Raw genomic sequence first — 16,642 nt, 5'->3', positions numbered from 1 at the left:
TTTGGTCTTATTTATGTTGGAGTTTCAATAGCAGAATCCCTTAAAAAATTGTATACATATTAAATGGGTTCTGTTTTCCTATTTAAACTATGAGGGATCAAAATTACTGGAAATTACTTGTAGGCCTGTAACTTGGACCATTTACATACGAAGGTAAAATTTAGTGTGGCTTTGTTAGTTTTAGTAAATAAGTTAATTACGTTAAATGAAATACTGTCATGTTTATTACTCAAAAAGATTCAAAGAAACACTTAAAAAGTATTTCTCATGTAATTATAAAACAAGTCCTCAAAAAGTTGATATTGTTTTGGCAGCTGTTGGGTCATTTCGTTCTCAAAAAATTACACACACTGCATTATGGTAAAGATTTTCGTCAGCATCCGATGTGTAAATAAACTGCTCGCTTAGTCTTAAAACCATTGCAAAGAAAATATGAAGCTTTGGTTGAAATTTAGCGTCTATGCGTTCATTTCGCTGTCATACTCCGGTCCAGGAGGCGGCAGTAATGCTCCATACGCTTCAATATACCCGCCGCCAAAACGCTCATTTCACAGAAACAATATTTTTCTTTTCGGAAGAAGATCCCGACAAAGCGGCCCTGTTTCTTTTCAGCTTAAAAAAACAAAACATAGTCGAAAATCTGAAAACCGACGATGTACGCTCGGACAAATACCAGCAGCACACATGGAGACTTCCAAGATAGAAACGGGGTGAACTATGTTACATCGACAGAGTCTTTCGGCCACTGCTCTCAATTGTTCTGGAAAAAGGACCCCAACGACTCCGGAGTAAGAAAGCCAGCAGCTGCCATCACTGTTAGCTAGCGACCATGGGTAGAAATAGCTGCACCAAATAACTAGTGGAGCGACAATTTTACAGCTAAGCATTTAGAGCAGCCTCTCTGTTACACGTGGGTTTTGGTTGAGTGTCTGTGGGTGAGCTGAAGCTGCAGGCTGTGTCACAGAGCAGCTTCGTTAGCATTCGGCTAACGTCATGCTGAGCGGTTTCCGGCCTAGTTTGACTCATAGCTGCAGAGCTAAGTAGCTAATAACTCGTTCCTTTTGAATTTCGTTTCTGTTACAACTCCACAAACTGTTTGGCGAAATTGGACGTTTATGTCCACGCATGCTGTCATGGAAAGAGAAACACCAAGTGACTACCTGCTAGGAAAATAATGATGGAGCAGCTAAGCACCGCGGTTAAGCTAACTTCTCACAACACTGTCTCAGTCAAAGCAGAGTACGCTTAGCCAGCAGCAGTCTTTGCACATTACGACAAGACTGGAAAAACAGTTTAAATGTGTAGACTTCTACACGTTAATCTGTCTTTGGTGTAAGACCAAAACAAGCGTGCATTTCTGGGCAGTGGAACCAGTTTTACATGTATCAGGCCTACAATATTAGCGAGCAGCGCAAAGTAAACACGGCTGGCTACCTCGCAGGAAACGGGAGCGGAAGACGCCCCGCGGAGGACTGCACTTCATTCAGTCTCCGACAGATTATCAGCGACCACAACCACACTTTAATCTTTAGAATCGAAACATAATAGTCTGTGGGACGGCCTGCGGGATATGAACCGTTGAGTTCACTGTAGCTCCCATAGCGTCCCGTAGCTTTTAGGTCCAAGGCATCTGTTGTGACTTGTGGAAGTCGTTCTGCGGTGTGTCACTCTGTATTCCTTCCCCTCTCTCCCTTAGTGTCCAACAGTGTAAAGTGGACACACCAGCATGATATTTGTCTCACAGTGTATACTCTTCCACAGAAGCTCCTTAGGAGTTGATATGTAAAAACAATAAAACGCTTGCTGGTGTGTTGTCACGTAGCATCTCAAACATGTAGTGCCAAATATGGAAGTTTAATGTTTACATTTCTGTTTGTCCTGATGTTTTAGTCACTCTGGGGGTGAAAAAACAAGTTGTCACACAAGCAGACAGTTCTGGTGTTCATCTCAGACTCTTACAACTAACGTAGTGAATTTTTTTGGGATGCACTAGCTGTAAGAATGGTCATAGTGATACTGAGCATTAACATCATCATTTTGCTGCTGTAATGTGTGCGGGTTTTTTCTTTTTTCTTTAATTACCCCCTTTGTGGCAGGGGGCAAGGAAAACTTGATGTGGCACAACAGATAAACAGAGAGTCCCATTGATAGATGACATCTTATTTGGGGATACACATTAGAGGCTGATATTAGGCCTGTGTTTGAACTGTCAAAGCATCACAAGCGTTGATTTATCTAATTACTCCATTCTGCTCTATGCTTGGTGTCAGTCTAATGAATGACCTGAGGATTTTGAGTTGTTAGTGTCTCCACAGAATCTGTGTGTGTTTGGTTCTAGTGTTTCTAGGCCCACAGTGTAGTTCTACATGTGGTACTGCAGTAGTTTTTCAGAATTTACTCTCAACATACTGATTGAACTTATGTGAAGATACGTATGCGTGAAAGAGTAAAATTATATGTATTAAATACATAATAAGAGTCATTAGCTGTCATTTAATGCAAATATAATTAAATGTTGCTTAAGTTTAATACATAGTAATAAATATTTAAGAAGGGCTGTACCCTTTATTTGAAGTGTTTAGATGTTCCCACTAGGTACTGAAGCTATGTCAGATCTGGGCTCTGATTGGCTGGAATTGTATTCTAGCAATTTTCTTGTGTAAAGCTTTGTCTCAGAACTGTCTATCATCCCAGATATCCACATATCACACCAGGCAGCTGCATGTGCAGGTTTGTCAGGTGTTTCAAGTGGTCAGAAAGAGAGAGGAGGTCAATGATGAATTAAATATCAAGACTATCCAGTGCTATGAACAAGTGTTATGATTGAATTTTTTGCATGATGAATTCATTTAAGGGAAGAAAACCTCGCCCTGTATAAGAAAGTAATTCACAGTCAGTGGTTGCGCCTTGATAGCAGTGACTGCAATCAAGCGTTTGCACTTATCGATGAGTCTTTTGCGTTGCTGTTGAGGAATTTTTGCTCATTCTTCTTTAATGTATGAATGTAGTTAGTGTTAACATTTCCTTTAACGTTACCGTCACAGCCAAGTTCAACGATCAGCTGGTGCGATCAGCTTCCTTCATCCTCAGCAGCCCTCTCCACCTCCAGCCTCTCCTCAGCATCGCTCTCCAGCTCCAGCCTTTCCTCAGCGTCGCTCTCCAGCTCCAGGCTCTCTATGGAGTCCCAAGCACCAGCACCGGCGCCGCCACCAGCAACAACAGTGTCAGACGACATGGAATCAGACGAGAGGCCGTACGTCTGCGACCTATGCAGCTGCGCCTACAAACACGCCAGCTCCCTGCTGAACCACAAACTCACCCACAAAACTGGAGACTTCAGGTTGGGACGTGAGGCTTGTTTGCGTAAATGCATGAAACATTCTACTCCTTTCCTTGTTACTAATGTTCACGCCATTTTCAACTCCAAAACCCAGGTGCGACTTTTGCAGTAAGCCCTACACCAACTACATGTCCTTGCGCAACCACATGCGAATCCACGGTCAGAAGCGCTACATGTGCGACCTGTGTGGGAAGGCCTTTCGCCTGGCCCGGTACCTCCGTAACCATCAGAGGATCCACGACGATGGGCCCAACCGCTTTGACTGTCCCTCCTGCTGCAAGAGCTACAGAACCATGTTAGAGCTGGCTCAGCATCGCTGCAGCGCTGCTGTGTCCAACCAGGTAGGTCTGTGTTTCTGATGATAGCGTGGGCTTAACTGATGTGACTAACACTGTAGTTCTCTCGAAGCCGTTTTTTGTGTTGTATTTGAAAGAAATGTAAAATGCAGCTGCGTTTAAATGTGACTTGTTTTGCTACAAAAACACATCCCACTGATGAGTGTGTCTATTCTACAGCGTGATCTAAAAGAAAAAGGCTCAGTGTTTTCCTGAAACACCTGGGTATCGTAGTTGTTAAACTTTACTCACAGGAGGAAATGTAGTTCGTTAGGGATTATTTTCAGTGGTAAAGTAATTACACAAGTAGAGCAATATAGAATATCATTAAAGGGAAGTCTGCTTTCTCTTTTTTCCTAGCATGAATTAATGAATACACAGACTGGTTACAAATTGACCCTTTGACCCTTGTGTTGATGTGTTGTGGGAGTTGTGCATTTTGGGTCCATTTGTCCTCTTAACTATAAGGCAGCGGTCCCCAACCTTTTTTGGACCACAGACCCGTTTATGTCTGACAATATTTTCACGAACCGGCCTTTAAGGTGTCGTGGATGAATACAACAAAATAAAACCAGTACCAAAAAAGAAGAAGATTTGTTCATAACACACGGGAAAAGACCCAGGGAACCGAGTTAACGATAAAAACTATAACAAAATAACGATAAAAACGGTAAAACACCCTGAAAACCATACATTTCCCACTCGATCCTCAACTCATGGTACCAAACGAATTATGGACCGGTACCGGTCCATGGCCCAGGGGTTGGGGACCACTGCTATAAGGGACACTGCACATCAATACAAAGCTGTTCTGTGTGATCACATTCATGATAAAATGCTATACCATCATCAGAGAAACTAACAGTTATTACAGCTTAGCTTTTAGTTGGTCATAAAGTAAGTTTACCTGCATAAGAGTGAAAAAGCCAGACCCTGCTAGCTCAATGCACTGATGTAATGTGAGCTCCATGTAAGCCAACCTTATTGTATCTGCTGGGTCCTCTGTTACAAACTCCCAGCTTTACTATGCACATAAAATACACATTAGTAAACCAACTGTTCCCAGTAACTAGTTTGTGGAATAACATCGCACTCATTAGCTAACCTCTTAAAGAGTAATCTTGCAACTTAGTGTCGTGCCTCACGTCATCGATTAAAAGACTCAAATGATGAAGCAGCAGCAGGGAGATCCTGACTTGAAGCTTTGGTATGCTGTAGCTTACACTTTGCTAACAGAGCTAGCATCTTTTTTAATAAAACATAAAGAACAATATGAAAGATTATTTATATCATTTTTTTTACCCCTTACTCCCCTTACGTTCAAGTAGCTCTAGAGCTCGATAGAGATGCTCCTGAACAGACAAAAACACACTTATTGTCTAATCAAACAAAACGTATGTTATGTTGTTCTTCACTCATGTTACAGCTGTTAACCTTTAACATTAGCGATGCACTCATTTAAAGCTACTGACGCTTTATCTGTTGTGTCACACCAGTTTTGCATTGGGTGAATATTTGAAGTGAAGAGTAATGAAGACTTTAATTTTTCAGAAAATGTGTTATGTTTTTTCTTGTAAAGACGTTTCCTTGATTTTGCTGGAACAGATGTGGGGGTCAATAATATATATATATAATAATATATGTATGTATATGTATATTAGTGGGAACACTGGCATGTATGGATGTTGATGTGTATGGCTAGGACTTTTTCTACACTGAAGTGTGTGTGCATGTAATACAGTGTAGTTTGTACTGTGTTTTCCTTCCTCTCTCCACTGACCTGCTTGGGAGAATGTTTATCCAGTCTTCCTGTAGTGGAAGTGTGCCGCGGCACTAGGGTTAGACTAGGGTTAGGCTGAGATTAGGGAAAGGCTCAGGGCTCAGATGACAGAGAATGAATACATTTCAGCTGATTTTCCTAACAAGTACAGTAATACAAACTTATATGTGTGTGTCTGTGTGTGTGTCTGTGTGTGCATGGGGCTGGTTCATAAGAACCGATTCAACTGCCCGTCCTGCTTTAAGAGCTACCGAACCATGCTGGACCTGGCCCAGCACCGCTGCAGCGCCGCGGCCAAAAACCAGGTTGGTGTGAGCGTGAGTGAGCATGTGTGTGAATGTGGCGTGTGAGGCAGAATCGGCAGTTTCAGGGAGAACCAGCGCATACGGGCATTTTAGATTTTAGATCAAATTCCTGATGCAGCCTGCTTCTGATGTACGCGCGGCTCTTTAGTAAAAAACCATCACAATGTTCTTTTTAGATCGGATCTTTTTTCCTGGCGCTGTCTTCACAGAATGTATACTCTACACTTTTGGATTCCATATTTGGAGCTTGCTGTTGACTATAACATCTAAAATCTCTTAACAGAAATATTTGAGTCTTTTTTTTCCTAACACTTGACTGCTGATATTTGAGATGGAGTGCAAGGTGGCCAAAGTGGATAACTTCAGCTAGTACTAGCATCAATGTTCGAACTCTCAAACTAAACCTTAGTCATGGGACACGTCTCAATCCAATCAAAAGTAGAGACGGTGACCAGCAGGCACAGCCTTATGGGTTCTACTTTTTTTCCACTTATTTTGGCGTGCAGGTGTGTAACAATACTTCTTTGACCATATTTAAGTAGAGTTGACGTCAGTTTACTTAGCAAACCTTTTGACTTTTTTGTGGAGCTGTGAGATCAGAGGTAACTGAAAAAACAGCACAAGTGTGGAACAGTAAAGACTACTGCAGTCATCTTCTTTAAAAAAACAAAACAAACCAGCAAAAATGAGATCCAGTGCAAACCCTGCCAGGGAGAGCTAACACATCCACAAGTCTACCCCAGCTTTGCACAGCTGTTTGATGAATGGTGAATATTGAGCAGCATCTCTGCTTGAAGTGTGCATTGCTTGTAGGGATGCAGTGACGTATCAGCAGATTTTAACAAGCATCAGCCGGTATCAGTCCTGGAAACTGCAGAAAAGAAAGAAGCAAATTAAGGAAACAAAAAAAAATATATTGATACCAAAAGAGGCCATGAGCTAAATTATTATTTTAAACAACTTCTAATTTTGCTGTTCTCAGACCTGTGGTTTATTTACTTTGGTCTGAATCAGTTGATATGTTTGTGTACTTGTAGCGTTTTCCCACGGTTTGGTTTCTTTTCATACACAGAAAACAGCAGGCGAGCCAAAATGTGTCACTACAAACCACATCAGGATGTTCAGCCTGCCAGATATGTCTGAGGTCTGTGCAGACACAAGTAAAAACAGGAAGTTGGTGTTGAATTGTGGACTAGTGGATAGCTCCTAATTTACTTAATGGGCAAAAGTGTACTGGACACCTGTTGCATCCAACTACCATAACTAGTAGTTGGGTTGAGGTCGGATCATGTTTTAACCATCAAGGTAACTGTTCTAGAGTTTGATGGAACAGGGCTGAGACCAGCTACTCCAAAGGTCCACGTCTGGAATTATAACTGTCTTTTTGCACAAATAAATAGCATCAAAGTCAAACACTGTCCAGACTTTGGTTTAAATGGACTAAATCTGAGAGTTTGTGAAAACGCCCTATCAGTGCATTGATCTCTAGTGTATTGATTATACGTGTGGTTTTCCTGCTGTGGAAGGCCGCATTTTGAATATTTAGTATGTAGCCCAAACTGTAATTTAGCACAGGCTACATTAAGCTTTCAGACAAGCTCAGTCATGTCGATTTAAATTTCTGTTACTGATTAGAAAATCAGCAGCTCAGGAAACATCTGGCTGTTAAAGCTGAAGACAGCTGCTGGAGCAGCAGACGTCAGCGGGCTGAAGTCACGCAGCTTTGTTCCTGACTGGCTCACCTTTATCAGCTGGGCTAAATTCAGTGCAACAGTTACTTTGTTTGTACTTACTGTTGCCATGGCAGCACAATACAGAATCCCAATGCTACATTATTAAAAACACATTAGTGTTTGTATTTCTAAATACTCAAACATACTTTAATACTGCCCGAGTCTCATACGTTCGCATTTGTTTTCACTTCCATGTCACTGCTCTGTATAACAGTAGACAAAAGTAAATATGAGAGATATCCACAAAGATGAGAAGGTTGTAAAACAGACAAAAAAATCAACCAACCACAAATTCCCATAAAATAGCTCGTTTTGTTAGAGGTGTGAGGAGGCAAAGGTATGGGTGAGAGGGATTTATGTGCTGCTCAGGGAAACCGTCAGAGAGCATGTTAGGTTTAAACTAATGTCAGCAGAAATCCTGACGCTGTCGGGGTTGGAGGACGGCACGATGAGACGACGGTGTCTTCCGTGATTAAATGACAGAGACGAGATTGGAGTCGACTGTCCCGTTTTAGGAGCGGCAACCTTAATAGAAATACTGAATTTCTGTTTGAATGTGTGCGTGTGTGTGCGCGCGTGTATATGTTTGTGCGTGCGTGGGTGTGTGTGTAACTTTACCACTTCATCTTCATCATATTAATAGGTTTAGACAGGGCAGTGAAAGGTGTGAGATAGATGTGGAAGAATCAGGTCTGAACAGCACAAGAGGTTTGAGACCAACCTCGACAGTAACATCACATTCATCTGTCACCTCTTCTGTTTAACAGCGTGTCTAACGACAGGTACAATCACCCTTTCCTGTGTCTTTCCCTCCTACCCTTGCTTCCATCCAGTCCGGCGGTCGTCGCTCCAACTTCTCAGCTACACCTCGTCGCCAGCAGCAACAACAGCAACAGCAGCAGAATAATGCTAACTCTATGATGCAACCGCATGGTGGACATGGCCAGCCGGAACCTCTCCCCTCTCACTGCGTCTCACCAATGTCCCAAGGAGGGCAGGGTGGGGGCGTGGCTAGTCAGTCTGTTCCTGACCCCCACCAGGTAATGTCAGGAGGAGCTCTGGTGAGCGATTGTTTCTTCGTAGCTCTGTTGTTGTCGGCGTTTACGTCGAGCTTTCTTTGTGTCTCAGCAGGGCCGCCCCAGCTCAGTGTCCTCTCAGGCCAGCCAGCAGAACATGAGGAGCTCGTCCTCCAATAAACACGTCTCCTCGTCCAGTGCTACCCCGTCCTCCTCCTACTCCCTTCTTCAGCCCCTGGTGCCTGAGGTAAAGGAGATGAGCTCAGGATACACTAGGCTGAGCGCCAACCCCATGGTATGAGAGAGCACCGCCACACACTCGCTGTTTGCTTTCTGCTGGCTAGCTGCCTTTCCTCTATCTTACCTAATAACACCAGGAGAGAGAGACTAGTGCTATAATACTCTCTCTACCAGGAGCTTCTCCTCACAGGTCTTTCTCACTCTTGACAAAGTCGCAGAGAAACATTTTCTGTTGCTATTGGGAAACAGTTTCATCTATAAGAGACAGAAATGAGTTTCTGTTATGATAAAGGTGGCAAGTTCGTGGCTTCCTCTTTGCAAAGTGAAGCGGACCGTCTGTCTGCACAACGCCAAATTAGTGTCGGTTAACTGTACGTGTCATTTTCAGCTGTGTAAGCAGAACTGCGCAAAGCTACCACTGAGCCAGACTTCAAGATGCTCTCCTTCAGTGTCCACTCTCTGTGAAGTGCTCGCACTGGGAAAGTTCTGTAGCGGCGAATCCGTGACCCACGCTGGATCTTAAAGCGCTGTCCGAAGAGAACAACCGTAGGCTTTTAGAGTTTATTACTGGGTAACAGGAAGAAGTTCTCATCGTGCCAACGATGGTTGAGTCCCGTGTCAGAACGCTCAACTTCAGAAATGAAATGAACAAGTTTTACAGCATGGTACAAAAATGATTTGGGTGTCTGTGAATAGCTTCCCCCTTCATAGCTGTACAGGGTGTGATTCAGAGCTGACCTTTAGCTGACCCTCTGCTCAACGTGGTCACTTGTAACTTAGGTTAGGATGTAAAACTCTAAGCTTTCTAATTTAAGGAAAATTATTAAAAGAATCCAGGTAGTTTCACAGTCTGTAACCTCACGTACACAGGCAGTGATTCACTGACTCTAGTGTATTATTATACTACATGTTAGTGTTAACTTGGTCTTTACAGTAATGCTGTAACAATACAGGAGTAAAGGGCTTCAGTCATTGCTTGGTTGTAAACAATAAAGCCAGTTTAGTGCTGATCTTCTTCCATGTCCTGTCAGCTGATAAGCCCATCTGAGCAGCACTCCTGGCTTTAATTTAAACCTTAATCATTGTATTGAATCAAATACTGACATTCCGTAAGAAGGATGTTTATTACTAACGGCCTCCAATTATGGTAGAAATTTCATTTTTCAATTAGTCAGCCAGCAAAGAAAACAGGCTAAAATGTGGCTGCTAAGGTGATCCTTTGTCGTGGGCTGTGACCTGTGGACCTTCACTGGCGGTATGAGGCTCTCTAACATTAGTAACCTGGGGCTGTGCCTTCTGCTCTTTCACACCAGTCACCCTGTGAGCTTGTGTTGCACGTTTCCATGTTGTATTTTAGGCTTTACACCATCACATACTGAAACATATTTATGACATCCATGTTCATACAGCAGTCCAAAACTAAGTTTAAAAAAGTTGGACATCTGCAACATAGATCTGTTGCAAACACTTCTAAAAACCCTGGAGGAACATGTTCCGGGTCAGACGGTCAGGACCTGTGAATGAAAGGCAGAAAAATCAGTGTAAAAACAGTTTTGTTAAGTCTTTGTGTAGAAAACCTTTCAAATGTAAAGGTTTTCCTTCTTTGGAGTAGTTTATGATTAAAAGAATAAATGCCTAGTTCTTCTAAACAAGGCATACAAATAAGATTGGAGTATTTAAAATATATTTATGCTGCTATAATTTGTCATATTATCTAAAGAAATGAGAAAACCTGCTGAAGACTGTAGGATTTGAACCCACAGCCTTCTTCTTCCACTTTGGTGCCATTATTTTATTAGACCAGGGGTCGGCAACCTGCGGCTCTTTAGTGCTTATAGTGCGGCTCCACGTGGTTTGGGAAAAGTATTTAGCTGAAGTGTATTTTATTTATGTTAATTCTTTTTTAACTTGTAGTTCTAAATTGGAAGATTATTGTGATTTTGAAATATGAAAATAAAATTATATTCTATTATTTTTTCATCGCTCAAAATAAGCGTCACACTCGCGGAAGCCGGTATACCCGCCGAAACGCCGTGCATTTATCGAGACTTTCAACCCCAGGTAGGCCAGTTATGGATCTTCGGATCCACATTATATCAGCAGCTGTTCTCCACCGTGAACTATGTTAAAAACAAACACCGCTCACGCCTCACAGACGACAGCTTACAGTCCTGCGTAAAGATGAAAGTGACTTCGTACAGCCCTGATTTGCAGACGCTGTGCGCAGAGGTTCAGGAACAGAAGTCCCGTTGTAAACATATCACGGCAGTGATTGCAGGTGCCGCTCAGGTGCGTCCTCCTCCCCTGCAGCGGCGCTGCAGACCACGCCCCGCCACACACATTAACCAGGTAAAATACATATTTAGGCAGAATTTTGCAAATATCTATTTTTTTAGCAGCATAGTGCTTTTTTTCCAATTATTTTTTTAAAAGCCAGGCCAAGGCTCCAAAAGCCCAAAGGCGATATAAGGGTGGCGGCTCACAACAGTTTTTGTTTGCTACAAGGATCATTTTAGTTCAGCATCTTTCCTTTTGTTATATTTCTTTAAGAGTTCAAAATGTGTTAATTACATAAATAAAATGTAATTTTCTCTGTAGCACTTCATGGATTTAAGCAACACACCTTAGTTGTTCACACAAAGCATGAAAGTAAAAAACAATATATACAGTGTTATCTTTAATTTAGATGTCAAAAAGTATTTGCGGCTCCCCGTGTTTTCTTTTGCGTGGAAACAGGGTCCAAGTGGCTCTTTGGGTGTTAAAGGTTGCTGACCCCTGTATTAGACTGTCCAGGCTTAGTCTTTCATAGAGTGGTCGAGTGTTTCAACATGCTGTTTATAAAAACAATAACATCAACAGGACTGACTGTGAAGTTTATTTAACACGGGCTCTTGTTCTAGAACCACCTGTAAGAGTGTTCATGAAGTAAAGCAGTGAAATAACCAAAGATTTTTCAATGGTAAACTAAAATAAAGTCAGTGTGGAAACTAACGAAAACAAGAAACACTGTCGACCAAAAACGAAGCTCTCGTCATTAAATCAGGAAACATTGCCCGTTTCCTTCTGTGTAGCGCGTCCACTCGTGCACATTCCCACAGCAAGTCAAAAATGGAGTTAACTCTCGATACGAGTTACTGTGCCCTGATGGTTTAATTCCACTTGAGTAAGAAGGGAGGATATATATCACAGCAGTCAGGTGTTGTGTTGCAGCTTTTGCACCGCCATTGCTTTTTGTGTTTTGTGCCCTTGCAGTGGCTTTTTCCACCGTTCATGCATCGCTGTGACTTCTTTCCTTTTGCCTTCTCCTCGTACATCCACTGCATTATTCATGACTGTCGTTTTATTTCATCCACCGACTCTTTTTCTGCACCAGTGACACAATTCTTTGTCTCTCCACCTCCCTCTCCAGCCGAAGCACCAGGACACTTTCTCTCTGCCCCCCCAGCGACCCCTCACCACCATCAACCCCATCGGCCACTCCCTTCATCCGAACGGAGCGCCCACACTCAAGCCCTCCCCCGTGCCACGCACCATCCAGGCCATGCCCTGGGAACAGCGCTCCCTCTACAACCAATGAGACACCTGGGGAACCAACACCTCCCTGTTCGCGTCACATCTATGACCACACACCCTCCTTCTCCACCCCGACCCTCTCAGATCCAGCGTCAAGGACGGACGACTGCCGGACGCCTGCCTTTTCCTTCAGTCCTCCTCTGGAACGTTGTTTGGGATTGGGGGAGGGCACCGTTGAGAACTAGTTGAGATTGATTACTGAGTAGTTAGGTTTAAAACGATGTGTTGCCTTGACCCTCATGTATGATCTATGCCATGTACTGGATATAAGTTAAAATGTCTGTCTCCTAATCTGTCCTCACTAAGAATTTATCTCCCTCGTCCTCCTCTATCACCCTAGTTATGAAATATTTATCCTTCCCATTATGAGTAGTGTCTCCCACCACCTTTTCCGTATGTTAAATGAAGCCTATTTTTATTAAGAGTGTGTTCCAAACCCATGAATGATAATGGATTCCTGGCGCCAAGTTGTAAAAATAATTGTTAAAGTTTTTTAAACATAACATCATTTTATTTTATTTTTTCGTCCAATGAGGTTTCTGGAAAAAGTAAGGACGGAGGGAACATGAACAGTTTCTTTGTATTTTTTTTTTTCACCCGCCCCTCGGACGAGCTCCAGAACGAACATTGTGTATATTGTGCGTTAGGAGGTGTAATGAATTCCGTTCTCTCAGCAAGGACCACAAAAGAAACATTTCTGCAAAAAACCCATGTCTCCCTGTTCCTGCCCGCTCAGCTCAGGTGTGCTGTGGAGACTGAAGCCACTGAACAAGGACAGTCGGGGCGCTGTTCTTTTAACACACAACTGAAAGCTCACGTTTTTCTAAACTGGTGGTTTGTGGTTATTGTAGTTTTAATAATATGTTGGCTGGGAATCAAATCTAGAAGATAACAGCGAGCCTCCATCCCTTTTGTTCCAAACTGACTGTTACCAGGTTTGTTCCTTTCACTTTGAAGCATTTGAAGAAGTGCTGTATAATTATCACGGTCTCACTTCCACCCCTCTACCGAGAGCTGTGTCTGCTGTAAAGATGTGACATTGCCACCCCCTCCCACCACCACTCGCTCACGCCATCACCAGTGACTTAGCGGTCGCACCGGGCCTGGCTCCCACACACCTCCAGCTCCTGTAGGGAAAAATCAAACACACACAAGACACCACCTGACTCACTACTCCCAGGGTTTAGTTAAAGCCTAGATTTCAGTAAGCAGCCAATCACTTCTGGCCAAGTTGATAAGAATTTAGTCCAATCTGACAGTGAAAGACTGGCTCCAGTATGTAGTTCTGTTAGATTATCTCTCGCTAACATGGTGTTCATTGAAATACCCACAGTTCTACTGACATTGTATTTTCTCTTTTTAAAGTTGTTTCTATTTTTATTCATATGTTTTCATTGTTGCTTTCTCTATCCTTGTAAAGTGTCTTTGAGTATTTAGAAAAGTGCTATACAAATAAAATGTTTTATTATTATCACCATCAGTGCTGCTCTTCTCACAGAGAGGACATAGATGTAAATATTTGACTTGGAAGTAGAATTTCTGCTTTGCTCAACAGCAGCTGTTGAGAGATCACGCTCAACTTTACAGAGTCTAAAAGTTGCCTGAAGTTTTGGAAAGTATTAAATTCTGTGTGACAGAAAAGCCAACCCCTGCTGAAGACTGTGATGCAGCTACAATTGCAGAATAAGTAAGTTTTCATCCTTGTCATCATAGTCCACACATGAGCAAAATGGGACCCGAGGAATCGGACCTGTGATGTAAATGAGGTAGTTGTAATATGCTGCTGTTTAACATCAGTCCAGTCTGCTGTGTTTTCTTAGTGATCTATGCAGGGGTGTGTATATTTGCAAGATGCGGGTTAATTTAAACGATTATGTAGCATTTAGGTGGATTTTTATGTTTGAAATATTCAGAGGTTAAACCTGTGCTCTTTGTAATGCCCAGCAGAGGACTTGTTATATTTCTAAAGACCTCTGTGGAAAAACAGCATTTCATTTCTCTCGTTCTGTGACCTCCATAAACTTTAAATGATGGGTTTATGGATTTGGCAAGTTTATTTTCTGAATTTTGGGGGAGAAAAGGAGAGCAAGGCAAACAAATGTGTAGCTCTTTCTCACATCTGTTTGCTCATCACATCACTGTCTGAAATGCACCCAAAGCACTGATTTATATTTTAATTCAAATAAAAGTGAACTTTTTGAATGAATGGCTAATCAGATGAAGATGCCTGGTCTTCTGCATGGACATGGTCACATGACAAATGGTCTTCAGGTAAGTGTCTGTAGTTTAACAGTTAAGCCACAAAGGTTTTCCCCACAAAGACTTTTTGACTTTGCCAGAAAGTCCTTATGCTAAATCTATGAATTTTCATATAACAGTTCAATACTCCAAGTCATTCTTGTCCAAATTCATACTAGGATTTGATGTCAAATACATCCAGGTGATAACCTTGTCTGCCCAGATGAATGTGAAAACAAGCGGCACAGTGCAGCTTGAATGTTAGTCTGATAAGTATAAGAAAAGAAAATCGTTGAATGGTAAGGTGCTTCAAACCTCAGGTTTGCCCCATATGAAGTAATGGGCACTTTAGGATGTTTGCATTTAGCTTTTTGTGGGTAAAAACTGTCTGTCTAACGTTAGCATGTATTATATCTTAAAGGTTCCAGTCAGTCAGGACTGAAGCCACGTGATAAGAGACCGCTGTACTGGGATGGAAGGACGTTACGTTACTTGGAGGAATTTGTATTTTTTTTTATATACTGAATTCTAAAAACAAAGGGGGGAAGGCATATTATTTAAATGGAGAGTGATTAAATGCCTTGGTCGTGAAAGTAGGCTAAAGTTGTACAACAAGGACGTGGGCGTTTACACTGCAGCGACATCTTTTAATCGAATAATCACAATCATTAACGTGATCAATCGGAAAACCGGGAAGCCTTACAGTAAGAGATGAAATATTTATAAAGAGGGGAATGATTTGGTTTATTATGTCAGTCTAAAGTCTGCAGGTGTCGTCACGTTAAGTCTGATCTGTCCATATAGTGTATAAGACTGCGTGCACATGCCGGGAACGCGCATTGTATTCCATCTGATGGAGAAGTGAATGAACCGGTCGCGCGTCCTTGTCGGACCTCCGGTAGCCTGTGAACTTTCCTGCCGCGCGACACTCCGGCGCGGCTGGCAGTGAATTAATTTCCACTCGTCAGTGGATGGAGCGTTTGCTCCATATGGACGCTGGTCACTGTTGAAAAATCGTTCGCCGTTTCGATGACCAGGCTCGGATTTTTCAGCGTGTGCGGGCCTCGGTGGATCTGACTCCCGTGTTTAAACGGATCCAAATTGTCCCCTTTTCGCTGACTCACCTACAGACCGGTGTGCCATACCTGACCCCGACAACCAATGATGCACGAACCAGGGCGTGTAATATTAGCAGCTGTGTTGGTGCGTTAAACGACTCAAAAACGTGTTTTTCTTTGTTTGTTTAATACAAAATCGAAATATGCGTTGAATATGAGTGGGTTGTTACAAATTAAATTGTATAAATTTTATAAAATAATATTATTTAATGCGTGATAATAATCTAGATAATATTTTCTATAAGTTATCCATTTAATAACGAAGAAATATGACCGCCGAAAAGAGCCGTTTAGAAAAATGAAAAAGTCGAAATCCATTATTTAAATATTTTTTATGAAGAAAAAAGTTTTTTAAGTACTTTATTTCAGGCAAATGATTACGTTTCTGCGTTACTTGGTTGAGACTGTTGCGTCTCGACAGGCCTCCCGGTTGAAGGCCTCGACTTCCTCTTTCAGGCCTAACGACACAGTGCAGCGACCTGAGTCAGCCGCTTGGTGGCGGTAATGGGTCGGAGAAGAGGACAGAAGCCGCATGCAGCAAATTTACTGTGGGCTGTTTTACTTTGCAACCTCCAATCACAAGCAGAACACAAAGCTTATGTCATTTTAGGCTTCATTGCCAAGATTTAAATGCGGCAGTGTGAGATTTAAAAAATAAAATAAAATGTTCGTACAGCATATGAGGCGGGATGATTCTTGTCTAAAGGATTTGTACGGATAAAAAGGAAGTTGACTTAAGAATAACAGTTTTAGAGAGTACATAGTTCCGCCTACATCCTTGTGCTGCTTTTACTTCTGACTTCTAAATCTTGATGCCACTTCATGCTAATTGTAAACACAACATTTCCAAACAATAGCCCACTGCAAGGAGTTTACAGCTCAATAAAACCGCCCATTTCCGCTCATGAAATTGTTCTTATTACGTTATACCGCCTCGTTTTCGGCCGTTTTGTTTCTTCAAATC

General features: G+C 42.2%; 1 protein-coding gene across 4 annotated transcripts; it reads left to right on the top strand.

Annotated features, from left to right (window-relative positions):
- The first annotated feature begins 532 nt into the window (after positions 1-532).
- LOC147331661 (uncharacterized) lies at positions 533-13,802 on the top strand. 4 transcript variants are annotated; one of them, XM_086287858.1, is made up of 7 exons: positions 533-788; positions 3,045-3,340; positions 3,435-3,681; positions 5,671-5,760; positions 8,327-8,533; positions 8,622-8,756; positions 12,159-13,802. In XM_086287858.1, exons 1-7 carry the CDS (start codon positions 654-656, stop codon positions 12,324-12,326), a joined length of 1,278 nt encoding a protein of 425 aa, XP_086143984.1. In that variant the 5' UTR covers positions 533-653; the 3' UTR covers positions 12,327-13,802. The 4 variants fall into 4 exon arrangements, with proteins under 4 accessions (XP_086143984.1, XP_086143983.1, XP_086143982.1 ...); XM_086287857.1 differs by having other exon boundaries at positions 534-788; positions 8,625-8,804; XM_086287856.1 differs by having other exon boundaries at positions 534-788; positions 8,622-8,804.
- Positions 13,803-16,642: the final 2,840 nt, after the last annotated feature.

Source organism: Aulonocara sp. 'chitande type north' Nkhata Bay, linkage group LG4 (genome assembly GCF_057382095.1).
Source record: "Aulonocara sp. 'chitande type north' Nkhata Bay isolate Kocher_YH1m ecotype deep benthic linkage group LG4, A_spYH_male_GT1.1, whole genome shotgun sequence".
NCBI classification, from domain to species: domain Eukaryota; kingdom Metazoa; phylum Chordata; class Actinopteri; order Cichliformes; family Cichlidae; genus Aulonocara; species Aulonocara sp. 'chitande type north' Nkhata Bay.
The sequence above is the reverse complement of the archived record's forward strand: the minus strand, read 5'-3'. Positions and strand labels throughout refer to the sequence as shown.

Bases quoted from the DNA above. Each gene is read 5' to 3' on its own strand.
- LOC147331661 (XM_086287856.1), top strand. From the start codon at position 654: ATGTACGCTCGGACAAATACCAGCAGCACACATGGAGACTTCCAAGAT. The intron at 789-3,044 runs GTAAGAAAGCCA...TTACCGTCACAG, and splicing joins AGGACCCCAACGACTCCGGA to CCAAGTTCAACGATCAGCTG. The intron at 5,761-8,326 runs GTTGGTGTGAGC...GCTTCCATCCAG, and splicing joins GCGCCGCGGCCAAAAACCAG to TCCGGCGGTCGTCGCTCCAA.